The sequence below is a fragment of the Rutilus rutilus genome, assembly GCF_951802725.1.
Source record: "Rutilus rutilus genome assembly, chromosome: 4".
NCBI lineage: Eukaryota > Metazoa > Chordata > Actinopteri > Cypriniformes > Leuciscidae > Rutilus > Rutilus rutilus.
Window position 1 is genome coordinate 6,763,765 of NC_140212.1, and position 25,836 is coordinate 6,789,600.

At 38.9% G+C, this 25,836-nt stretch overlaps 4 protein-coding genes across 4 annotated transcripts in view; 1 reads left to right on the top strand and 3 right to left on the bottom strand.

Annotated features, from left to right (window-relative positions):
- The window catches only part of LOC311288890 (uncharacterized protein), a 22,926-nt gene extending 16,130 nt beyond the window's left edge, over nt 1–6,796 (bottom strand). Inside the window, exon 1 of the mRNA XM_084406531.1 lies at nt 6,669–6,796. The gene's annotated coding sequence lies outside the window, so the exon portion shown is untranslated. The remainder of the gene's footprint in view (nt 1–6,668) is intronic.
- The window catches only part of LOC311288898 (clathrin coat assembly protein AP180), a 20,961-nt gene extending 1,578 nt beyond the window's left edge, over nt 1–19,383 (top strand). Inside the window, exons 2-21 of the mRNA XM_084406539.1 lie at nt 2,216–2,358; nt 3,012–3,087; nt 3,228–3,330; nt 3,606–3,699; nt 3,846–3,957; nt 4,554–4,660; nt 4,749–4,790; nt 5,894–5,974; nt 6,658–6,773; nt 6,896–6,975; nt 7,552–7,566; nt 7,921–8,079; nt 9,606–9,704; nt 12,808–12,870; nt 15,791–15,922; nt 16,722–16,746; nt 16,852–16,918; nt 17,925–18,029; nt 18,150–18,249; nt 19,251–19,383. Of these exons, the coding sequence (XP_084262665.1) occupies nt 2,216–2,358; nt 3,012–3,087; nt 3,228–3,330; nt 3,606–3,699; nt 3,846–3,957; nt 4,554–4,660; nt 4,749–4,790; nt 5,894–5,974; nt 6,658–6,773; nt 6,896–6,975; nt 7,552–7,566; nt 7,921–8,079; nt 9,606–9,704; nt 12,808–12,870; nt 15,791–15,922; nt 16,722–16,746; nt 16,852–16,918; nt 17,925–18,029; nt 18,150–18,236 (1,706 nt within the window). The 3' untranslated portion in view covers nt 18,237–18,249; nt 19,251–19,383. The remainder of the gene's footprint in view (nt 1–2,215; nt 2,359–3,011; nt 3,088–3,227; nt 3,331–3,605; nt 3,700–3,845; nt 3,958–4,553; nt 4,661–4,748; nt 4,791–5,893; nt 5,975–6,657; nt 6,774–6,895; nt 6,976–7,551; nt 7,567–7,920; nt 8,080–9,605; nt 9,705–12,807; nt 12,871–15,790; nt 15,923–16,721; nt 16,747–16,851; nt 16,919–17,924; nt 18,030–18,149; nt 18,250–19,250) is intronic.
- A 1,356-nt stretch (nt 19,384–20,739) lies between these two features.
- ccdc167 (coiled-coil domain containing 167) lies at nt 20,740–22,006 on the bottom strand. The gene is made up of 4 exons (XM_084406538.1): nt 21,844–22,006; nt 21,515–21,609; nt 21,373–21,425; nt 20,740–20,878 (listed from the first exon to the last, which is right to left on the bottom strand). The coding sequence occupies exons 1-4, from the start codon at nt 21,892–21,894 to the stop codon at nt 20,775–20,777; spliced, it is 303 nt and encodes a 100-aa protein (XP_084262664.1). The 5' UTR covers nt 21,895–22,006; the 3' UTR covers nt 20,740–20,774.
- Nucleotides 22,007–23,336: 1,330 nt separating this feature from the next.
- LOC311288896 (uncharacterized protein) lies at nt 23,337–25,504 on the bottom strand. Its single transcript, XM_084406537.1, has 2 exons — nt 25,406–25,504; nt 23,337–24,346 (listed from the first exon to the last, which is right to left on the bottom strand). Exon 2 carries the CDS (start codon nt 24,145–24,147, stop codon nt 23,527–23,529), a length of 621 nt encoding a protein of 206 aa, XP_084262663.1. The 5' UTR covers nt 24,148–24,346; nt 25,406–25,504; the 3' UTR covers nt 23,337–23,526.
- Between the last annotated feature and the right edge of the window lie 332 nt (nt 25,505–25,836).

Below are 25,836 nucleotides of genomic sequence, written 5' to 3' on the forward strand. Positions count from 1 at the left end.
AGACACAAACTTGTTTTACTTTAGTACTATCAGGTGTTTTGTGACAAGAGATGTGTTTGTTGAGTTAACTCCAGCCATTTGTCTGTTGAATTGGAAGGCGTGAGGGGTGGTGGTGAGGTTGTCATGGAAACTGAAGTAGATTATTGGGGAAGGGGGAGGGGTGAGTCAGTGACATCATGATGACATGGTATCAGTTTGCACGAAAGGGTCTTCATACCAATACAGAGGCAGCATTTGCTTTGAATTTAAAGTCGCAAGACTGCAAGAAAGTCGCAGATTGTTAGTTTAATGTGGTCTTTTCTGTCAATGTTGTTGTGCTGCTTCATAGAATAGTATTTAAATATCAAAGCTATCACTGTCTTTTTTTAGATGCATTTGTTTGGATTGATTTGTATGATCTTGCATCATGTAGTTAAGAGACCAAAGCAACTGATTGGTAGAGTTTAGTCATGTGTTCACACATATGGTGCGTGTGTGTGTTTGCAATGTGTCTGTATTTACACTGTCTGTAATCCAGTCACGTGAGCAATTCCATAATCCCAATGAGCTGCACCTGCTCACATATTCATAACCTATATATACAGACTCCCAAAACAGGGACTGCTATGCCATATACTTCAATATATAGTGATGTTACATAGCAACAAATTGCACTAGTGGTAAGTAACGCAACTCACACTATATCTCAGTGTGTTCTAATCTGGACTATTCTTGGCTTCTTAACTCCACTGCAGTGTGCTCTCTAGCAGCCATGACTAACATATTGGCACCCTGAGCACAACGTTATATGGAATTTAAGACGATCTCCTGTCGGGAAGTCTGTCCAGAGAATGCCAGGGACATATTGCACTCCCAAAGAAACAAAAATAACTTAAATTTTGTTTAAAGAAAATCAATCCTGTATTAGGATTATTGGGATTTGTTTTGCATTTGTTATATTATTTTCATGACAGTTAAACACATTTTCCACCAGATTTCCCAACGAAAGAATGATGCATCATTTAAATTATAAGTGCCTTTAATTCATGCTGATTCCAGTTTTCTTGCATTACAGTATTGGGAATGTAATGAGAATTATCACTGAGAAATAAGTAAAATTAGTATAAAGTATTTAGGGACAATGTCATAATGCAAGAAATCTTAATGGTCCCAAAACAAGTTTTATTTCTTTATAAAATCTTTTTTGAGGGTAAAATTTGCTACTTTTTCAGTAGTTGCTTGAGACTGAAAACTGATATTCAGTCTGAAAGTTCTACTTTGTGTGTCGTTGGAAATTACGCTACGGTCACTCTGTCAGTTTTTGGGATTGACAATAAGGTGCAAGCCTCAAAATGTCCCGTTCAAACAGCAATTTACAGTAGCGTTTCGAATACTGTCTGTATGAACGTGAATTGGACACCTTGGTTTAAATTCTCATCCGAAGGATGGTGCTTTTTTTTGGCTCCAAAAGGGAGTCAATTCCATAAATCCCCCATGTTAAAATGCCCAACTTTGCAGCAGGAAAAAATGTGTTTACAGCCTGGTACAAAAATTGGTTTTGGTCTATATAGCTAATTTTGCCCTTCATGACAACTGTGAGTTTTTTTTTTTAAATTTTATAACTCATCCGTTTAAATTAAATTAAGCCTTAAAGTTCTGCATAATTAAGGGCGTGGCCACTTGAGTGACAGGTGGATTGTCGCTGCTGTCACTACTAGCCGTTTGTCTGCTGGCAACCAGGCACCTCAGTTCCACCCACGTCCCGCCTCTTTGCCCACTTTCTGTTATCCGAGAGTGATGCGCAGCCAAGATGACAACGACTGTCTCCGCCAACTTTGGGCTTCAAAAATGCTCTTCAGAAACACTACGTCCATATTTTTTTTACAGTCTATGGTTAGGACCCATACAGACCACAGTGTGAGCAGCACCCTAGTTTTCCCATGAGGTCTCCCATCCAGGTACTGACCAGGCTCAACCCTGCTTGGCTTCAGTGGGCAACCATTCTTGAGCTACAGGGTGATAGCTGATGGCAGTATGTTTTTACATGCAGGAAAATTGCACAGGCATGATGTTGTTTGTCTCTGTGGGGGCTGTTTCCTGCTTCTAAATGCAATTGCATGTTATGAATTTTCCCTCTTAAAGAATCTGTCTGCTGATATTAACAATCATAAAACTCTTCATCCACATTGCAGTACGTAGCGCTGTGGTGGTAAATGTGCGTGTGTTTTGTGTGCAGATCTGATCTCAGCCACCAACGAGACAAACGTGAACATCCCTCAGATGGCTGACACACTATTCGAGAGATCCACTAACGCCAGCTGGATAGTCGTGTTCAAAGCTCTAACCACGACTCACCACATCAGCATCTACGGCAATGAGGTGAAGCAATAAATTACTGTTTTAAACTTTTTATCAAGTTTAAACTCAATCTTACAGATGTGTTTACTAGTTTCTTTTGGCATAAGAGAAGAAAACTGCATGCAGGACTGCATTTGCTTTTATCAAGTTTAGAGTTCATTACACGTTTTGAGAATATGCTATAAAAATGCAATAAAATGCACCACATCTGCATCGACGGCAATGAGGTGAGGGATACATGACTGATTTACTATAAAACTAAGGATGTGTCTCAATCAGCTCCCTAGTTCAGTAGTCACGTTTCAGAACCTTGTAAGGTTTTGAATTGAGATTTTGGATTGAGTCAGCCCTTAAAATGGCTGACTACCTGATCAGTGCCCTGTCCACTGAACTGGGGAGCTGATTGAGACGCACTCCAAGTTTCACAAGCAAAACGCAAAGTTTCTTGGGGGAACGCAAAACTTTTGCGAGAGAACGCAAAAGCATTGAAATATGTTTTTTCTCCCATCCTATATTTTTTCCACCATCATGTCCCTTTAAGGGCTCCGTAGAAAACTGCATGTTTTATTAAGTTCAGAGTTCATAAGGCATTTTGGTCAAATAAAATAAAATAATAAAATAAAATAAAATAAATACTGTGTGTTTCATGATTTGTCCTGATTAAATCCCTCCAGAGATTCATCCAGTATTTGGCCTCCCGAACTTCCCTGTTTAATCTCAGCAACTTTATTGACAAAACAGGCTCCCATGGTGAGTTCGTATAAGTTAAATGAATAAAGTCACATAAACATCTAACTTAACTTGTTTACTAATTCCATGAAGTGTGATCTGAAGTGTGATCCATTAAATGTGATATAGCTAAGGCTGTTTATATCTTTTCTGTCTCCAAGGCTATGACATGTCGACATTCATCAGGCGATATGCCCGGTACTTGAATGAGAAGGCATATGCTTACCGCGCGATGGCCTTCGACTTCACTCGAGTTAAAAAGGGGTATGTCGATTGATTCTGGGAATAGAAGGCCACATTGGCAACATTTAGACACTAGTTACTCCAAGTTATTCAATATTACATCAGAGTACATTTTAGATAGCATGATGTTGTTAGAAACGCTTCAGACTTTTCTCCCAGAGTTGTTACATTTACAGATCACAAAGGGAATGTCATCTCTGAGTTAGAGCGAAAGAAAGGATGGTTTCTCAGGAATCAGCAAATACATGCACTGAACTGTTACTCCTGTGTGTGTGTGTGTGTGTGTGTGCACTCAGAGCTGAGGGTGTGATGAGGACTATGGCTCCTGACAAGCTCTTGAAGGCCATGCCTGCCCTGCAGACTCAAGTGGACACACTGCTGGAGTTTGACGTGAGTAACATCTCCCACAACATCTGGGACCTGCGTCCCATTAACTGAGATTGTATTTATTTCAATGATTGTTCTTGTACTTTATCATTATTAGTTTTTTTTATACTCCATTCTTCACAATAATGTTTTAAATGTCCTCCCCCCAGGTTCATCCTAAAGACTTGAACAACGGCATCATAAACGCAGCATTCTTGCTTCTCTTTAAGGATCTGATAAAGCTCTTTGCATCCTACAATGACGGCATCATCAATTTATTAGGCATGTGATAAATAATTTATAGATAATCTATATAGATGATCTCAATCTCTGAACACATCTTACTATAGCCTTAAAGTTAAAATGCATTATAATATGTGCAGATTCCTTGTTACATCTGGTTACATCTACAATTGGTTGTTTGTCGTGTGTTTTAATGCATTATATTTTCTAAAGGTGTGTTCAATTAATAGATGAGTATTATAATACATTATAACTGTATTACAATTATTCATGACAATACAATGCATTATAAGTTGCATTACAAGGCTTAATTAATGCAGAAATATAAATGTATGCAATTTTATATTATTTGTTTGAAAGAATTAAAAGAGCATTTCATGTCTATCCTTTTATTGTTCAACTGGTCAAGGTTGATATTGGATTTCAAGTAATTAGTAATAAGTAATACAATACTTTTTTGAGAGAGTAATTAGTAATTACACTGTTGAAGATGTAATGAGTAGCTAGTAATTCATTACTTTTTTAGAGTAACTTACCCATCATTGATTATATATAAACTAAAGCCTTAAGTAAAGCGTTAACCAAATCTTCTATCCTTAAACAATGGGCTGTGATCTGTTTTTTTGGTTCTACAGAGAAATATTTCAAAATGAAGAAGTCTGAATGCAAGGATTCTCTGGAGATTTATAAGAAATTTCTGACCCGGGTGACCAAAATTGCAGAGTTCATGAAAATTGCTGAGGTAAGGCCAGAAGAAGAGATATTTAAAGTCAAACATATTTACAGAATACCAATTCACTTAGAATATGATTATTGCGTTTCTGTTGCAGCAAATAGGAGTGGATAAGAATGACATCCCTGACATCTCTTATGTAAGTTACTATTGTACTCTGTCATAGTGACTGTCATATTGCACATTTATTGGCGTGTCACTATAGTGTAGCTCTTAATTTATATAAGAGTCAGGTCAAGTATTGATTCCTTGATGTCAATGGATTATGCAAACTTTAGAGCACTGGTTGTCTTCCTTTTAAAATAATGAAGTAAAGCTGGTGTGAGTGTGAAAGAGCTTTTCATCTATCCTAAGCAAGCATCATTATTAAATCACCCTCCCATGGGAATTCTCAGTGTCTGCATCCAGGCGTAGTTGCCGACATGGCAGATTCAGACAATGAAGACTGTCCCTTTAAAGACTGCTTCAACGAAGAGCCGGTAACCATGTTGACTGATATGGGACGCAGTGTGCATCTCAGTGCATTGCTTTTACCATGGCCGCATGGGATAGTAAAGTGTCCATCGAATGAGCACTTTGGAAGTACTAGGTCTACTTTTTGCCTGCTTTTTTATGAATACTATGTATTTGGACTCGGCTCACATACTGTTTTTTTGCCTACTATATAGTACAGAAGTAGGCATATTTGGACCCAGTGGATTTCTTTGTAAAAAAATTAAGAACTCATATAAAATGTGTTTCTGCCTTTCCTCACCAAAAAGGTGTCCTTAAAAGGCTAATAATATCTATAAAATACTATTGATCTGACCACTCTGAAACTAGCAGAAAAGAGCCTTCCGTAGAGCTTCTTTTTAGCTGTAATTAAAGTTTTCAAAACGGATGAATTTTGCTAAATTAACACTGTTATTTTTCTGTTTTCTTTCTGTATTGTATAAAGTGTTACATAAATAAACGTGGCTTGACTTTCTCTCAAAAATGAAAAGGTCACATTGCGATTAGCCTTTTTGTTCAGAAGCTGGGTAAAGCAATGCACTGAAGTCCAGCTCCGTCCCACAGTTTGTGCAGTGAGCTGATTTTGCAGTGCTGTGAGGAGTGGTTTGAGTAAAGGTTCCCAGCTGGTTTTGATGTGGTGTTTTATTGTTTGAATTTGCTGTGAAACCTTGAGAGATAATGATATCAAATGTGCTCTGACGGTTTTTGGACTGCTCATCATGCGTGTGTGTTTTATTTTGCTGTTCTCAGGCTCCCACCAGTATTCTGGAATCTCTGGAGACACATATGAACAGTCTAGAAGGGAAGAAAGGGTACGAGACCCCTGAACTCATTCTAAATCACTTTAAATGTCAGATAGGAAGTGACTCTGAACTTGTAAATCAAATGCTGCATGCTAGATTTAATAGAGAAGCCTGGGTAGGGCACATAACCATGGCTGGTCACTGTGATTTTGCCAAGTAAAACATGTTAAGTTGATCCTGAAACAACATTCCTGTCCGAAAACATAGTCCTAACCCTTTCCCTACTCCTAAACTTAACCCTACCCATAACTTATACCTCATAGGTGAAATGATAGGTGAACAGCACTAATGTAGATGCATGTTACTAATGTAGAAAATGTCTAAACTTGACATAAACTCTAAAAATGTCCCTTATATCTGATTGGTTGAAATATTTTACTTGGTGAAATCACTTGTCTCTGAAGTTACTGTACTGTACGTCTCTTTGGATAAGAAATAGAAGGTCTCTAACTAAGTAAATATTAATACTAATTGATGTTCTTTTCCTCCTCCTGCAATGGTTTGTTCAGGGAAGGGTGAGTAAGTTTTAAATAATCTCATCAACATTTTTATCAGTTTTGTTATTTTTATATAAAATCATCTCAATGTCTCTGTTTGTGTCCTTCAGGTCACCCACAAAGGTAAGTGGGCACTTAATTTGATTATCATTTTGATTTTGTTCATGGATCTCACACACATATGCTTAACCTGTAGCTCTGTGTTATGTTTTAGGGATCACCCACCAATAATGTGTCTCCAACCTCCACTCCCGCCAAATCTGCTGCTGCCGTCCCCACTTTGGAGCCGCCACGCTCCGAGGCCACGCCAGCTGCCGAAACTGCCACTGAGTGAGTGACCCATGTAACCTCACTTCCTGTTAGAATAAAATGCTAATCAGAACACAAGATAATATCTGACCGTACAGTTTTTTCATATGTTTATAAAAGTGTGTGTCTCTATTTTACCGTAGTTCTCTTCTGGATCTGGACCCGTTGTCTTCCTCTGGACCTTCTGCAGGAGGAGCATCAGCTGCTCCCACATCTTGGGGAGGTACAGTTCAAACACATACACACACACACATACTCAGTATGTGAACATGTCAATTTCCAGACCAAACCAAAAAATTTAAATGACCTTTCCGAAGGAGTAAGCTCAGATGCATGGCTATGCTGAGGTCTGACTCAAAGATGTTGGAGTATATGTGCCAGCGTGCTCAAATTGGGTTACTTTAATATGAAACCATAAAATATTTATGATCATAATTGATCTTATCAACATGAAAAAGCATTCACAACCCATTTCACTTCCGTAATGTGACATATTTTAGAGTGAAATAGGTCATCCAGCAAGAAAACCGTCAGGCTGACTGATTAAACCATGAATGTGGTCTCAATGACATCAGCTATTTTAACTTAATATTGCTCCATGACAAAACCAAAATTGCCGTAAACCCAAAATAAAATGACAGACTTCCTAGAACAAAACCCAAAACCAGACCTTTAACACACAAACTTCCTACCTTAAAGCGCCTGTTTTACATTTCTCACTATAAACTCTTAATGAATGCGTGACTTAATTTGATAATCTCTTTTTCTATCTGTCTCTGATGGGCCCCTGACACATCAGATCTGCTGGGGTCAGGTAAGCGTTGTTGGCTTTCCATTTTATGTTAGATGTGTTTTCACGTGATTTGATGTGTTAAATGTCTCATGCATTTTATTAAACATTTTGAACACTTGTTATAGCTCATCTGGGAAATTTAAAATGACCATATGACAGTCCTATATATGACAAACCTAGTCTCCTGAAGCCCTTTTAGAGTGAGAATCCATTTACATCTCTGTGTCAATCCCTCAGTCTTTGCTCAGTAGAATCTTTCTCTCTCTCTCTCCCTCTCTCTCTCTTATGCTCTTGCCCTCTTCTTTGGTTCCTTTCCTGGTTATCTGTTTATTTACGTTGTGTTTATATTGGTCCGCTGGGGGCGTGGCTATGCAGAAATGGGTTCCCTTACTTCAGAGACTCTCCTTCCTGACCCAACCCTTGCCGTAGACTCCAACTCCTCAGCCACGCCCACAGCCGCTGAGGCAGCCGTTTCATTGGCTCCTCCTCCTTCCGCTGCCGGTGCTTCCTCCGGCTCAGCCGATCTCCTCGGAGGTCAGTAGTGAGGTTTCTTCCTTAAGAAGATGTAAAGGCTGTGGCACATTCTGAAACAGAGGAACATCCCAGCAAAGAGATTAAAGATCAGATCAAAATCACAGTTTGCGGTGTTTCATTTGTGATTTGTGAAGTCTGTAGTCATCAATGCTCCATTTCTGTCTGCAGTAGAAATCTAGAGCTTCTCATTTCCTTTTCTGCTTTATATCTTCCATGCTGCAGTTTTTATTTGACATTCGTTTGCCATCAATGCTCCACAAGATCTTGTGTATTAAAATTACTCATATGAATTATAATCATTTGATTATTCTTATGTGTAGCTGCATTTGCAGACTGCACAGTAAGTTTAATCAGGTTTTCAGTTGCAGTTTTACATTCAGAGAATGCAAAACGTTTTAAAGTGAGCATGAAATCAAAACTGACACATTTTGCTTTCTAATACATGCTCATAGAAAAAGTTATGTTAACTCTTTCCACGCCAGCGTTTTCAAAAAAATTGCCAGCCACGGCCTGTATTTTTGATAATTTTCACAATGGCCCCCAGAATATTTTGTTGTATGAATACCTGAATAAGAAGAAAGAAATAACAGAGCCTCTGCTTTTAAATAAAAAGCCCATTTTATTTAAAAGCTGTTCTTTTTTTAACAACACTTGAATGGGGGTAGCAAGAAAATATATATTTTTTCAAAGACTACAACGTGCATAAGCAATGCTTTTGTAACTTGTTTCTGCTTTTTTTTTGCCTGTGTTTTGATCTGGAGATTCAGTACTCTTTCAGACGATGCATAATAGCGCCCCCTACCTTATAACAGTGAAAACACGAAAAGCCGGGAAATTCCGCCAATGGTGGGGAAAGAGTTAAAAAGAAAACAACCTCTGAAATAACTCTAATTTATGGTTGCATGGCTGAATAGGCTATTAGTTAATGTTAATCAACAGATATTTAGTAAATATTTTGTGAGTAATGCAGCCATTTTAAAATCGTATACATTCAATAATGATTTAATGATAAGATCAAGTTCAATCCTTCTTTCGTATGGTTGAATATCCTGGAAATCATGCCATGTTACTAAAGTAAAATAGGTTATGAATATTTAGTATTAACAAAATTGGTCAGAATTATTAGTGCACTCTTGAAAATAAAGGTTCCAAAAGGGTGTTTACAGAGCGATGGCATAGAAGAACCATTTTTGGTTTCTCAAAGAAACTTAAAAAAAAACAATTTTCTTAGTGTGAAGAACACTACTTTTTCCACTATAAAGAACATTTTGTGCAATGGAAATGTTCCATGGATGTTAAAGGTTACGCCTTTATTTTTAAGAGTGCATGTTATTTTAAGTATTCAGGACATCATTTTAAATATTTCAAATGCAATAAATGTCTTTTTTCCGAACTTTGCATGACACTGAAGTCATGTCGTTTCTTTTTCTCTATGCTATCTACTCTCTCTATTTCCTCTTCCTCCTCTCGTCCTTTTCTTTGGCTATTATACGTCAACCCTTTGGCCCTTGTGTGCGGTACTCCAGATGTGTTTGCGGCCCCTGCGGCTGAAACAGCTGCTGCTGCAGAGGGCGGGGCCACAGCAGCCACGCCCACTTCTGCTGCCGATGGCACCGCGGCAACTGGTGGGTGATTCAAGCGCATATATGTGTATGTGAGAATGTCGGTGTAGAATGGGTGAGAGAGAGAGAGAGAGAGAGTGTGTTTGCTTGTGATTGTTTTCATTTACCGCTTTTAAGAACCACATAGAGCCTCTTCTGCAGGCTCTTCCCTAATGAAGCCTCCTCTGGTCAATGTTGAGTTTTCTGAACTGGCATCGGTGTTGCCGTGGAGATTGCTATCTGTGTTGCTAGGGCAATAGTCTTTGAACATGGAAGTTCGGTTCTCTGGGGGGCAGAAGCAGATGTCGACTTGTTAGGCGCGCAACACTCTGACAGAATAATCAGCTCTAACTTCAACAGAGAGAGGAGAGTTCTTCTATTTTTCTTTCTCATTCTTCCTTCTCTGAAGATTCATCCTCAGGTTGACTTTATCCATCTTATTTTAATGTAAGAGCAGGTGCGGCTATTTGTAACTTGAATGTGCGAGGCTTCCAGTGCCATTTGCTTCCAGTTCCACTAAAACAGTCCGTTATGCTGTTTGATATTGCAAACTTAATTCATTATTGTAATCATAAACACATTGGCGCAATATTGCACTTTGTTATTCTTCTAGTTATTAAATTATACCCAATTAACAGGGAACATTCTCAGACCTTTGGCAAACGTTCTGGCAAGGTTCTCTCAAAGTTATGAACGTCCGGTAACGTTAATAGAACGTTCATTCAAGTTATCTGGTCTTTAATAATGTTCTGAAAATGTTAGTACAAACTCTTCATTTACACATCATTCATGTAACGTTTTTTTCTGAAACATTTTAGTTGGATATTCGTCAAACGTTTTTTAAATGCTCATAGGCTACTTGTTTTAGAATGTTCAGAGAATATATTCAAAAGTAACATTCTTATTATGTTTGAAGAATTATAAAATGGAATGTTTCCTTAACATTCGTACAAACAAGAAAAACGTGACGTTTTGAACATTCAACGTTTTGAGCAAAACATTCTTAGAAATATATTTTTGTTATTAGTGTAGATGCTAATGAATCAGAAGTCTCGCACATTCGCAGAAAATAGCTAATTCCCGCTTTGCAAAATAAGGTGGATATAATAAATAACAACAGTCTCAGAGCCTTGAAGATGTTTTTCGATCACCCTCTTCTCCCGGTATAGATCCCTTCGCTCCAGCGGCTGGTTCTGCTGATAACTCCCTTCAGTTGGACCTGTTCTCCCTGCAGCCAGTAGATGACAGTAACGCTCTCTTTAGCTCAGTGGCGCCCACTACTGGCCCGGCATCTGTCTCCACCACCACTAGCGATGTAGCCCACACTGCTTCCCCAGCACCAACGATAGACCTGTTTGCTGGTAAACCCCTTAGGCCAGAAATGTTGCATGTCCCATGAAAATCTTTTTTTTTTCCTAGATTTTGATTGGTTTGATTTGTGTTGTGTATTATTAATATTATTTGTTTTTATTATTATTATGTTTTATGTTTATTATTATTATGTTTTTGTCTTTATAAATGTCCTCTTGTCTTTAGGTTTTTTTCATCCCATGCCAGATTCATCTGTTCCCAAAATAGACCCTAACCCCAGTCTAGACCTGTTTTCAGCAGGTACACACAGTACATCCATCCACTCATTCCTTGCCTCGCTTGTTTTTTCTCCATTCTGTCCTTGACTGCTCAAGGTGAGCCAAATATGCTTCTCTCCTAGGGCAGTCGACACACTCCCTCACTCCCTTAGGCATTCATTCACTCCTTTTTCTTTCCCAATCTCTCTGTCTGTGTTTTTCTTGAAATGTCTCCAAGACCCACTAGTTACATTATCCCCACTTAGACGTTTTTATTTTCACTTTCACCCTTGGGCTTTATCTCATTCACCTGTCTTTATCGATAAAGTAAGCGGGTTCTGACCTAAAACTGATGCACCTTACGGGTTTAGTTGTGTGATATTTTAGTGTTCCTTTTATATAGATAGATGCATAAAGTTACTCTTCAAATAATGGATGTTAAACGAGTAAGACTTCAGATGTCAACTAAACTCGTTCCTGTGCTCCAGATGTGTTTCAACCTCCTGCCGCTGCTCTATCTGCCCCCATGAGCTGGCCAGACAGTGGGGCAAATCTGGACCTGTTTGGGGGTTGGTAACAACCCCAGTGTGCATGATTTGCAATGGTTTGATTTGCATGTTTTGCTCAGATGGTTGCTATGGATTCTGTTATTGGGAAATAAAGCTGTTCTGATGGTTGATGGACAGCAGACAGCAGTTGTGAGAGATTCCCTGACCTGCAGGAAAAAGACTTTAATAAGGTGTATGTGTGTGCTTTTGTGGTTCTTAACACATCTGTGGGTTGTATTTGTGTGCCCAGCTAACACAAATGTTCTAAGAACATCCATTAAGTGAATGAAAACGTTATTTTTGAATGTTCTCTGGACATTACAGTTTTTTAAAGGGGCTATATGTAAGAATTTGAATATATCAATTGATTTATTATTGCCAATGTGTGAACAGCTTGTTACATAAGACTTCCTAGGTTGTCTATGAAAGCCTGTAGACTGATTTTTAGACTGTAGACTGGCCTCGAATCACGTTCAGTCTCCTGTACGTTACGTGTGCTCAAGTGCGAGCACCAGCAATAAGTTGTGGCTGCAGTTCACTTTATGCCCACCGGTGTCACTAATAACAAGGGTTTCTGAATTCTTGATATAGCCCCTTTAAATGGTTTTACTTTTTCTTGGTTATGTGAACGTTAGAGACAACATTAAGGGAATGTTCCATTTTATAATTCTGCAAACATTATGGATACGTTACTATTGAATGTTCTCTGAACCATCTGAAACCAATAAGTAGTAACATTCAAAAAACTTTAGATGAATGTCCAACTAAAATGTTAAAAAATGTTCCATAAATGATGTATAAATAATGTTTTTGGGCTAATGTTTTGAGAATGTTATTAAAGACCAGATAACATTCTATTAACGTTACTAGAAGAATGTTTGTACATAAGTTCTGTTAGCTGGGTGATAACAATCTCTCTCTTTCTCTCTCTTTGGGCTTGACTCTCAGTGTAATGGCTTTGGCTCACTCACCTGCTCACTTTTTTACCCTCATGCTGCGTGGATGGATCAGAATCGGCGGGTGCTGGTGAGGCCAAACCAGCCACAGCAACCACAGGTGGAGATCTGATGTCGGGTACGTCACCTGCAGCCCTCATGACTTTTTGTTCTTTCTTCATGTCATTTTTATGGTTTGTCTGGTGTTCAAAACAGTCACGTTTACAATCTTCATAGTCCATAGCATGGAAACTGCAGCATGTTTTCATACCCTTAGGAAAGACAAATCCCAAATCAGATCTCAGTCGTTTCTCAACGATAGCAATGAGATGGGGAGCAAATCATGCACCTAAAGTCAACATTAAAATGAAAATCCTATTTTCTAAAAACATGCTATACAGATATGCAATATATTTATGTAATCCACATTTTTTTCAATGAACCATACGAACTCAAATTAAGCTATGATTTATTTGTTTATATATATCAACATTTTTCTTCTGTGTGTTTGTGTCATTTTAACATAGCAGAGGTGTTTTTATGTGTTGATGTCAGTTTAGTGATGTGTGTGTGCCTGGTGTATATTGAGTTTAGACAAGTTACATCTCAGTTGTGTTGTGGACTTGTGGTGATACTGACATGTTGAGATGAGATCCGTGTTTCCATCTGTTTCTCTCATGCGTGGCGTTTATGTTCATCTCAGCTCTACGTGGACCTTCTTCCCAATGCCTTGCTGCTTAATTCTGCTCTCTCTTTTCTCTCATTCACTCACTCACTCACTCTCTTTTGTGCTCATCCGATGTTTCTTCTGCTTGACGACACTTTCCTCTTCCTGATCATGTTCTCTTTTGTATGTTCTTCTTCTATTACTTCTTCCAATGTTTCAAATTCCCTCTTTTTATTATTATTTTTCTTCATTTTCCATATCTCTTCCCATCCATCTGGCTCTTGGGTCATTGCTTGCTTCCTCCTGTGCTACTGGTGAGTTCTGATGCTCCTACACCAGCTGCAATCCCACAATGCATTGCTGCATTGCAGAATAGGGCTTCAGTGAAAACTGAAAGACTGCTAACCAAGCTATAGGAAAAGTATAAGATGGATGGATGGATGAATGAATGAAAGTTTGGATGTTTCGCAAAGATTTCCAGTGTTAGATCCTGTGTATTAACATGTGCTATAATAGAAACTAATGGTTGAAAAGTTTATTATAAAAAATCTGTGCTTAGTTAAAGCTGTCCAGTAATGTAGGCTATTTTAGGCTTGTTTCACAACACATGCGTAAGCAGTGGCGCATACTGTTACCGGTGCCCAAATTAAAAGGTTACGACGCTGAGCCTATTTTTGCTGTGTTTAGTGGGCAGAAAATATGTTGAAAATGCAATATAAACCTATTTATCAACACAATCTTTTGCAATATAGCAGCATAAAATAATGGAGGGAAATAATCACCCATTTTTTGAAAAAAGACGAATGTCAGGCTTGATTCCACATGCAGCTACATGCACACAAAAAGCATTTTTTACAATAAAAATATTATTTTCAGTATTGAGCCGTAGTTTGTAGCGTCAATATAAAAGCACAGCAAGCTTTTCGTAGTAGTAAGTGCTGCTTATGCATGCTGTGTGAAACAAGTCTAACACTACAGGTGTTTCAAAGCTGTTAAATGTTATGATTGAATGAATGTTTAATGTGTCAGTGTGTGTGTGTAGTCATGGTGTGTCTTGATAGCGCTCAGCTCTCTTTCTTTCTGCTCTCATTCTTACATCATAGTTGTGTTCGAAATCACTCCCTGTACCATCATTCACTATTCCCTGCATTTCTCCACTTATATATCTCCACTCATATATACTCCACTTGAAGGAGTGAATGAAAACGACACTGAGTGCGTCAGAAGGCCTGCCGCTTTTGCATAGTTTGCGCTTACCATTTAATAATCATTTGAAACTGGCAGTACCAGTAGTAATGAAAAGATATATATAAAAAATGTGTTAATCAATTAAAAAGTTATTTATACCTGTATGATATTATGTAGCCACATTGGACCAGCGGTTTGGAAAATGGATGTGGGCGCCATCTTCTGGTGAGACGCGGGAATTCATTCGGCCTGACCCTCACAGTGCATTATGGGTATTCTCTAGCCGTTGAGTGTAGACCCGTTATTGCGGTTAATTATGGGATTGAATGAGTGCACTCAATAACATCCACTATGGTTTCGGACACCAATACAAATGGCTGTTCCCTCAAATAATGCCCTATTTAAGGGTATAGGGGGCGATTTCGGACACAGCCCATGCCTACACTGGACTATACCGTTGTTGTGCCACAACAGGCAGAAGCTGTCCACACTGGATGTGACAAAGTGACCATTGCAAATCAATTTGTTCTTCATATCAGAAGTAGCGAGAGCACTTGAAGTACGTCAGAATAGAATGGGGCATCAGTTTACCATCAGGAATTTGTCTTGTCGCGCCACATCCAGTGTAGACAACATCACTGATTATAATATCGCATTGCGCCGCTCGTGTCTGGTGTAGACACAGGGTTAAGATTTTTCTTGTACTGGTTGCCATAGCGATATACCCTACATGAGGGTTGTTAGCATACAGTTTAGCTCCCCTTTCCTTACTATTACTGAAAAACAAGCTCACTGTCACAATCACCAGCCTAGTCACCACCTCCTTCACTACATTTCCCAGCATCCTCCTTGGCCCACACCTGCAGGTGTTGTTAATATGTGAATTAACTTCACCATAAAACCACTCACCTTGTGTTCCCTCATCGTCCAGTCTCGTTTATCCCGAGTGTGTGAAACAGTTAGACCCATACCTCCCGTGTCTTTACCTGTGTTATCTCCTGTGTTCTCTAGCGATTCCTCCAGTGTTCATCCCCAGCATTCCTCTCCAGCGTCTGTGTCCTGTGCTCTCCTCTACCTTGTGTTTTCCATTTACCTGTTTGTCTGCCCACTGCTGCTAAATAAACTCTTTCACCTGCTCTTCTGTCTCCGGCTCCCTGTTCCGTAACACTCACTATGTTTGTCTTACTCTTCACTCTCCCTTAAGCTTTTGATGGAATGGGTGATATGCTCATGCCAGCTATGGCTCCCCAGGCGTCAGGGGCGTCACCCATGACCAACTCACCGGTCAAACCCATGGGAGGAAACCTGGACTCAGCTATGGCCAACATGGCCAGCAGTACGTTCCCATCCATTTTTTATTTGGTGTACTCCAAAATCATAGCCAAAATACAATAAAAAATAAAGTGTCTTTAATGGCATCTATGGTCTCACAGCGATGCCATAGAAGAACCATTATTGGTTGCCCAAACAACCTTTCAGTGAACAGTTCTTAAAAGAACCTTTTTTTCTCAGTGTGAAGAGCATTTTAATAATCTAAAGAACGTTTTTCCACTTAAAGAAACTTTTGTGCAATGGAAAGGTTCCATGGCTGTCTTTATGGAACCATTGATGCCAATAAAGAACCTTTGTTTTTAAGACTGAGAACCTTTAGCATCCATAGAACCTTAAAATTCCATAGAACCATAGAAAATAAAGGTTACAAAGGGTTTTGTTTCGCAGCGATGTCATAGAAGAACCATTGGGGTATAGTGGAAAGAGCTTCTTTGTGTTCTTCATACAAACACAAAAAAACTCACTGAACGGTTCTCAGCGGAACCCCAATGGTTCTTCTATGACATTGCTGTGGAAAAAAAACAACCTTTTGGAACCTTTATTTTTAAGAGTGTGAAACTTTAACATTCATAGAACCTTTCCATTAAACAAAAGGGTTTTTTTATAGTGGAAAAAGGTTCTTTAGAATAATGAAATGGTTTTCTTTTAAGAACTGGAACTGTTCATTGAAAGGTTCAAATGAAACCTCAATGGTTCTTTTATGACATCACTGTGAAAACCTTTTGGAACCTTTATTTTTAAGATTGCAAGAGCTAACAATTATAAGAATCTAAAATTGTATATCTCTCTGTCTGTGCTTTCAGATTTGACAATGGGGAACCAGAAACCGTAAGATACAGTAACGTCCTACCCTCGATTTCACCATATTTTCTTGCCTCCTTAAAAACATTTGTGTATCTGTTCCTCTTCTGTTTCTGTCTCTCTCTGTCTCAGGGGTGAAGCATCTGGAGGGGCGAACTGGCAAGCGCAGGTACCCACCCCTAGCTGGGGCGTTGCCATGGTAAATGTTGTGTTGTTCTGTAGATGTGGAGCATGGGGGTGGAGCATGGCTTTGAGCAGCATGGCGTGGAGCCAATCACGAGCTTCCCCTTCTCCCCGCCTCTCTCTTGGCTCCTATCAGCTAAATGAGCAGGACTAAAGAGGCGGAGCTTTCTCATATATGAAACTTAGGATTGAAACTCTTGAAATATCAACTGTACATTTCTCATTTCAACTTCTTCTTATAAACTGCACTGGTAACACTTTACAATAAGGTTCCATTTGTTAACGTTTACTACATTAGATAACACGAACTAACAATGAAAAATACTTCTAAAGCATTTATCGATCTTAGTTCATGTTAATAAATTTTTTTTACAAATACATTATTAAATTAAAAGTTGTATCTGTTATTATTACATTGTTATTACTAGTTTATTATTAACTAATGTTAACATAGATGAATAAATACTGTAACAGGAATTGCTCATTGTTACCACTGCACTGGTTATTATAGAATTATATACGTACAAAAGGATGTATCAAACTTTACATTCATAATCTTAATGGTTTGTGTACAGTGTGAAAAAGCCAAACAGTAGCTTCAGATTCAGTCTCGCTTTAGAGCTTCAGACCCGTTTTGGCTTGACAGCCGCTTCCTTCTCTTCTCTTTGTTTTGTTTTTATTATTATGATAATACTAAACATATATGCATGTGCATCTCCCCTGAAATATTTAAATTCACACTTAAATCAAACTGTTAACCACCATCCCAGTTCCCACTGTGCAGATTCCCTTCTGTGTGTCTGTGTGTCGTAGAGTCATTTTGTTCAGGTGTTGTCCTGTTCTTTGTTGTTTGTTGTTAACCTTTCCTCCCCATCCCTCCCACCCGCTTAGAATTCCCCTCTTGGGGTCTGTCCTGTCATGGGATCCCCATCACCATTTGGCATGGTAAGAGTGTGTGTTTATGTGTATGTGTGAAGGCGTTTGTGTTTGTTTCTCTTACTGTGTCTCTCTGTGATTCACAGCCTGGAGCAGGAGCTTCTCCCATGATGCCTGGCTCACCAATGATGGCCTCCCAACAACCAATGATGAGGCCACAGTTTCCGGCAGCAGGAGCCCCTGGACAACCGGTATTTTAGACATGAATTCAGTTGAATTTTTCACTCAGGCATTAAAATAGTCATTTAGACAAGAAATGCAGACACACGTACTTAATTACTGCTCCCGTCATGTGTGCGTTTCCCCCACAGATGTCTCCGGGAATGGCCCAGAGTCCCAGGAAGCCTCCACCTTCTAAAGATCCTCTCGCTGACCTCAATATCAAAGACTTCATGTAGATGAGCAGCTGGTGTAAGTTTAACTTACAGCTACAGCAGATGTGAAATCTGACGACAGGAAACACAATGAGACACAAGCGGAAATTATGTTCTGCATCTGATGCATCTCGTTTTTAATATTATATGAAGAATGTAGTTAAAAAAACATGAGTTACATGAAAATAGTGTCATCTGGGGCCGTAACCATCAGGGGAACACGGATCAAAATGTAATCAATGTATAGTGATCAATCGATATTTATTAATATATACTGTATAAGGAGCGATATTAAAACGTGACGGTATTTCTCGTAGAGGTGAAAAGCTGTCTCGTGACATCAGCATGATCGAGTTGAGTTTGTGGCAAAACCTTTTACAGTGCTTGTATTATATTGACCGCATTATTAGACCATTTTCTAAGGCTGCTGCACGATATATTAAAACCATTTAAAAATCATAATATAGCATAGTGCAATTGAAATCACAAATGCTGAGAATAAATATATGCGCTGCAGGTTTCAGAGTGAAGCTCAACGCTTTGATTATTTACATGCATGCAGGTTTCTTCCAGCGGCTCAGAGCGGCTCAGAGAAGTTAAAACCCTCAATCTGAGTTTGAATGATTTGATGTCCACATTTTCTTGTTTAAGAAATTACGGTGGCTGTAGCATTTCTATCATAAGGAAGTGGCCAAATATTAAAGATCAGGCGGACATTTGAAAGAATTTCAAGGATAACACACAGGATTTGACACGTTTAAAGTGCAACACCAACAATCATCAGGCTGTTGGCGCCCTCTGCAGGCATAATGTACATAAGTTGATTGTTCGCATTTTGTATATTGCACTATGTATTTTAATAGTTGTTCAATAAAACCATAAAATGTCCTGCTTTTGATACCTTATTTGAACCAAAGGCTATTGTTCATGTAGATCTACTCCAAAAATCATATGTAGGTAATTATGTGTATATATATTCAAACACAAATACATATGCATATAAAATACTAAAACCTCTTTCTTTTTTCTCTGTTGCAGTTGTCACACTTATTGTGCAGCCCTGATGAATCAGACGTGTGTACTCTCTTCCGTTCATCACATTCAGGGCCTCCAGTCCCTCCTTCTCTCTCTCTCTCTTTCCCTCCCTTCCTCTCTGTCTGTTGTTGTAGCACAAACCGTGAACGTGACTAAGTACATGTGTGTACGTGTGTTTGTATTTCAATGTTCTCAGTTACTTCAGATCTATATATTTAAAAAAAAAAAAAAGTACTATGAAGAGTAATGGGCGATGCATTCTTGAACGTGCATCTGCGGGTCTCTTAATGATAGATGTGCATTCATTTTTCCTGGCTCGCTTTCCGTGGGAAATCAAATCAAATGTGTGACGTTTTCTGTGGAAAATGTTTTTTTTGCTGTGGTAAATATCACTGGGCCGGTATGTGTCATCATCAGTCGAGTATTAGTCATCTTTTGACCATGGAATAACTTCTGTGGGAACAATATCAACGTATTACGAGTTAAGGTAGTGTCTCACGCACTGTTTCTTTTTATCAATGCCCTGATTTTATTATTTTTTTCGTATCTATATTGATTGTGAGTTACATGCAACATGTGACCATTTAATGAAAATAAATATGCATTTTAGAACATTTTAAATTACAGATTGTTTTGAATATCCTTAGTCTTTATTTTGAGATAAAAAGGTCGAATATATTTTAGTTATGTCAGAAGTTTACTTTGCATACTACATGGCTAGTTAGTAAATCCCATTTGTACAAAGGTCTGTGTCCATCAAAAGACACTGTCTGAGCCGATCGAGTCCTGCTTGTACGTACAATATAATATCACAGCATGTAATTCCTTTGTTGTGTAAGGGGGACGCCATTGAGCCAGATCAGATTATATCAGCAGCGAGTTCATCAGCCAGTCTCAAACCAGAGGACTGAATAGAACTGGCTGCCGGTGTTTTGTTGTATTGCAACGTTGCAAGTGAGTGTGTGCTGCAAGTATCGAGGATATCAAAGGGACAAACAGCAGTTTAATGGGACAGTATTGCATTTTATTGATGGCTGTTTTTTATTTCAATTGAACATTTTGTTGATAAATTTTATTTTTGGATGGAATAACACCCTTTGCCCCTCCCACCTTTGTGCATGTTAGTCCTGTTGAAATGCAATAAACAGTGATCTGGAGAGAAACGCCACCGTGTCATTATTGGGTAAATGCATATGCTTACACTGAATTTGTGATCTCGTAAAGTTCATAAGAGCTCCCAAAAATTAAAATCATATAAACATACATTTAATCCCCAATCTGTGTCTCTCTCTCTGATGCGCAAGCATCTTATGTCACGCTGTTACACAGCAAACATAAAGCAGTGTTCAGACAATCCAGGATGCCGAAGCCAAGATGAAGATGGCACAATGTATTCATGGCTAAAGCGACACTGACAGATCCACAACCACTGAACAAACCAATGAGTGGACACTGATGGTATGAATTGACATCAGTCTCCCCATTGCTCTTTCTCAGTCCGTGTTTGGCATGACAGAAAATACCTCTTTAATATATGAATGTGTAGTAGAAAAGAGCACTGATGGCTAACAGAGCGACGGACAGCATCATGTTCTTCCTGTTCTCTCCTCTCAGTACCTGCAGCTCCTTTTCTGAAGAAAAAACAAAAATGACATCATCATACAGAACTGCTTAACAAAACTTGTTTCAATACCAAATGACGCGATGCATCAAGACATTTTTGTGATACATTTCCTATTGTGATGTGTATCCACGTGAAACAAGAACAAAATTTAGGGTGGGACCTGATTTAGTTCATTAGGAATTGTTTGGATGGTTGTGGTTTGCTATTGGTCGAGCTCATTTGAGTGACAGGTTGTCCCGCCCTCAAGCCAGTAAACAGTCGTCAGAGAAGTTGCAAGAGGTAGTGGAAGTTTAAAGATTCTGAGGCACATTAATTAAAAAAGATGTGCATGGATAAATCATGTAAATTAATTATGTCAAATAAATACTGCAATATTCCTTGCAACAATAATTGTTCATTTTGATTTCACGGCTACTTTAAATTCCATAACCCATGTACTAAATTTTCATTGTCAGACTGACGCATTTTTACACCCCTAATCTTTCCATAAAAGTGACTCACCATATTTCTGTATTCTGATATTCATTATGGTCATCTCATCTTCAAGGGCGAGCCTGTCAGTTTATGAAAAGACTCGTTTGCTACGTTTCTACAATAGATTATGCAGCAAAAATGTTTATCATCATATTGTCATAATAACCACCTTTCACTGTCCGAGAGTTGTTCTTTTCTCTGTCTGAACTCTGACCTCTCCAGGTTGTTTTTACAGTGTGATTTGCGCTCTTCAATGCGGTCAATCTAAAGACAGCAAAAAAAAGCATAATCAATATGAAAACAGATGTTCATATAGGACTTATCGGTTAATACGGGATAGCACAGACATTCAAAATGTTCAATAAATTATATCTGGGCATAAATGTAGCGTCATCATTCCAGTACCTGTCAGCTGTTTCATATAGATATAACGTTACCTACAGAATAATTGACCTATGGCTGGTTTCATACACATGACATGGTATAAACGTGCATTACCTCGCTTGCCACACTTATTTTCTCTTTCTTCGTCGTCTTTGATTTACTCATTTTGGAAGGTTTTAAGAATTTAGTGAAGAGAAATCATGAGAATACTTCCGCACACAAATCTTTTACTCATCACTCTCTTGCTTGTCGCTGTTTGTCTGTGACGAGATTCATACTGCCATCTGCTGTCGGAGCGGTGACATTTCATATTAGACAAAGCAATCCACACCTTCGCTGAACAAACAGGAGAACACTCATCGCATCCGCTTGTAGGAGAAAGTATGAAGAATTGACGGAGATATCTTAAATCTTAGAATTTTAAGGTAATCAACTAACCTAGCTAGCTAGTTGTTTTTATTGTTGGCGTTTAATTCAATTGTAATATCTGAATGTTAGTGAGAAGAAGAAAAACTAAAAAATGTTTAGATATCGATCCTCAAATGCGATGGACATTGCTATTAAACACATTTGACTCAAAATCGAAATAAATAAATGCATAAATAAATAAATACTTTAAGTAAAATCTGCACACATTTAAAGGGATACTCCACTTTTTTCGGAAATATGCTCATTTTACAACTCCCCCAGAGTTAAACAGTTGAGTTTTACCGTTTTAGAATCCATTCAGCCGAACTCCGGGTCTGACGGTACCACTTTTAGCATAGCTTAGCACAGATCATTGATTCTGATGAGTCCAGTAGCATTTCTTTCAAAATGACCAAAGAGTTTCAATATTTTTCCTATTTAAAACTTGACTCTTCTGTAGTTAAACCGTGTACTAAGATCGACGGAAAATGAAAAGTTGCGATTTTCTAAGCCTATATGGCTAGGAACTACTCTCATTCCAGCGTAATAATCAAGGAACTGTGCGGCTGTACCATGGGTGCAGCAGGCGTAATGATATGACGCAGTGCCTGAAAATAGTCCCCAGCTCGGTAACTTCTTCCAACGTGACCGGGACTAAGTTTGTCTAACCTATTAGACCTATTTTCAGGCGCTGCGTCATATCATTACGCCTGCTGCACCCATGGTACAGCCGCACAGTTCCTTGATTATTACGCCGGAATGAGAGTAGTTCCTAGCCATATAGGCTTAGAAAATCGCAACTTTTCATTTTCCGTCGATCTTAGTACACGGTTTAACTACAGAAGAGTCAAGTTTTAAATAGGAAAAATATTGAAACTCTTTGGTCATTTTGAAAGAAATGCTACTGGACTCATCAGAATCAATGATCTGTGCTAAGCTATGCTAAAAGTGGTACCGTCAGACCCGGAGTTCGGCTGAATGGATTCTAAAACGGTAAAACTCAACTGTTTAACTCTGGGGGAGATGTAAAATGAGCATATTTCCGAAAAAAGTGGAGTATCCCTTTAAGCTGATAATACTGACTAATCCTGACAACATGCTAATTATCTGTAATAGTTTTTTTTATTTACTGTCAGACAATTATTTTCATCAAAAGAAGACAGTAGCCTACAGCAAACACTGTAATGTATTTTTCTTTTGATAATCAGGATGATGTTCCAGATGTGTGACAGGACAGGGTTGTATGTATTTGAATGTGTGTGTAAATAAAACAAAATAAGACAAACTACAATATTTAAAAACACTGTATTTGATATATTACGTAATCCATAAAACAATATGTTGAATTGTTGTACAATGTTGAAGCTATGAAAGAGAGAAACAGTCCTGCTACTTTCTACTCAATTTATAAGTAAGTACTCCCACTACCGCCACCAGGGCGGCGACACCAACTAGCAGCACTGGGAGTTCAAAGGGCGAGGTGGGAAGCGTGCCCGCCTTTGAAACAGCCTCTTCCGAAGATGACGTTGTGTGGTCTTGAGATACGCTAGGCTCATTACTAGATTCAGAAGTATGAGACTCCTCTGACTGTGTGACTGCAGAGTGTGGGAGATGATCTAAAACCTGTGAGATGATTTCAGGTATGGGAACAGAAGCCAGTGTGAAATCTAACGGCTCGGACAGAAGAGGGCTGTGAGTGAAAAATGGCTGAGAATCCACCTCTGTCTCATTTTCCTCCACAACTGGCTCCTCCACACACATCAGAAGTTCCCCTGTCTGTGGAGGCTTGAGATCTGATTCTGCAGCAGACCCAATCTCCGCCAGCTCCCTATCGCTGCCGATCATGCTCAGCGCGCTGCTCTGAAGGTCTTCTTCATCGTCTGACTCCGCCCTCTCGTGGAGCTCCGCCTCTAAGTGGATGATGTCAGAGGTGGAGGAGTGGTTCTCGCTGTGGTCCTCTTGAACTAGAACCATCTCACTGGTTTCTAGACTTCTGAGCTCTGTCTCCATGTCGCCAACAGACGCCCAGGACTCAGCTAGACCTGCGGTCTGCCAGAGGCCCGAACCACTGCTGCTCTCCTCCAGGCTTGAGGTTAGATCCTGGGGAGGGTCGGGCCCCGCAAAATGCCTGTCCTCAGACAGGATGGAAGATCTTTTTCTCCCCTCCGAAAATCTGACTAATGTTCACCGGTTCTGTCTTCAGTGAGTCCTAAAGATGATAGACAGAATGAATTCAGTCATGTATACTGTACATAATTTGTTGTGAGAAAGAGACCAAATCAAATTGAACAAAACATGATATTCAATGAGCAAATAAATAAATCAAAATAAATGTGGGCCAGGAGTGTTTACCAAATCTGACCTCAGCATTTGTGTCCATGACAAATTACAAAAGAATTACAAACATCCTTATCTGTTGTCATGTTCTGATCTATGTATAGGCCAGTTATGCAGCCTATATATATCTCAATCTGTTCACATGTCAGATATTTCACATGGCATGACAAGATCATGGTTCAGTTCACATAGGACATATCTTACTCTTTTAGGACCAAATTTTATTTACTTTAATCAGATTAATCAATGTTTAAACTCATAAATCTCCCACTGACATGCTAAAGACACACTACAGCCATTCATTTAGTGTCCAATCCCATAACATGATGGTAACAGCAGTTCGAGTTTGAACCAGCGCCGCAGTGAAAACATCTGCAGCGTCAACAGTCGGATTGTGAAGAGATAGTAACCTAAACCCCATCGGCAAGATCAAAGGTCAGCGTGCTTAAAGGGATCAGATGTGCAAGAAATACATGGTGTAGAGATGGCTGAATGTGACCCAGTGGACAGAATGTGAAACGGGAGAGGACGATGACACAGGTTATACTTTTGTATAAACCTCTTCTAACCAGCAGGAATATTTAGTTAAGTGTGGCTGAATAGGTCCACTGTAACAAGGCAGTTAATATAATATGATACTATCCTCATATAAAACAAACTGTGATAGAAAAGATGCAATAGCAACTTATAGCACTGCAGATGTTATGAAAATAAAAAAAAAAACTGTCCAAGCTTACATTCTCATACAGGAAATTAATATAACTGTTATGAAGCAACAAATAAAATGCACATGGACTATATTTAAGATCAGAAGACAGTAAATTCTGGCTTTGTCATTCACTCTTCTGTAAGAGACAGAGAATACACCCAATCATAACCTGTATATGTCATTTTATATTCTGTAAGAGGAGCTATTGAAAACAGATCTTACCTTGTCTGAGCACAGGGTTTAGTCAGGAAATGAATGCAGACTGAGGCTTGAATAAATACAGAGGAGGGGTCACTGGAGCTTATGGGCTTTACTGCAACAGAATGCTATTCAGCGCCTCCCTTTGCCTGTCCCCTACCCCACCCTCTGTCCCACCCCCTATCCCATTACATCTGTCCGACTCATGGGGACATGGCAAAGTGGTAAAAACTCATATCGGCCCACTTAACCTTATTCTGGTCCATGACACATTGATCTGTCCTACTTTAGGACATAGTCCTGTTTGCTTGACGTGTTTGTTTAGCAAAGTTAGTGCCTACCTTGTAATAAAGGTTACTGTTATTTATTTTTTGTTGTTGGGTTTTTCTTAATTACACTAGTTAGTTTTTCTTAAGGAAACTTTCACAATGACTTTTAAATGATTTATGAAATCC

Excerpts from the sequence above, each read along its gene's own strand:
- ccdc167 (XM_084406538.1), bottom strand. The coding sequence starts at position 21,894 with ATGAGTAAATCAAAGACGACGAAGAAAGAGAAAATAAGTGTGGCAAGC. Across the intron at positions 21,610-21,843 it reads AAATAAGTGTGGCAAGCGAG|ATTGACCGCATTGAAGAGCG; the intron begins GTAATGCACGTT and ends TGCTGTCTTTAG. Across the intron at positions 20,879-21,372 it reads TATCAGAATACAGAAATATG|AAAAGGAGCTGCAGGTACTG; the intron begins GTGAGTCACTTT and ends TTTTTTCTTCAG.
- LOC311288896 (XM_084406537.1), bottom strand. The coding sequence starts at position 24,147 with ATGGAGACAGAGCTCAGAAGTCTAGAAACCAGTGAGATGGTTCTAGTT.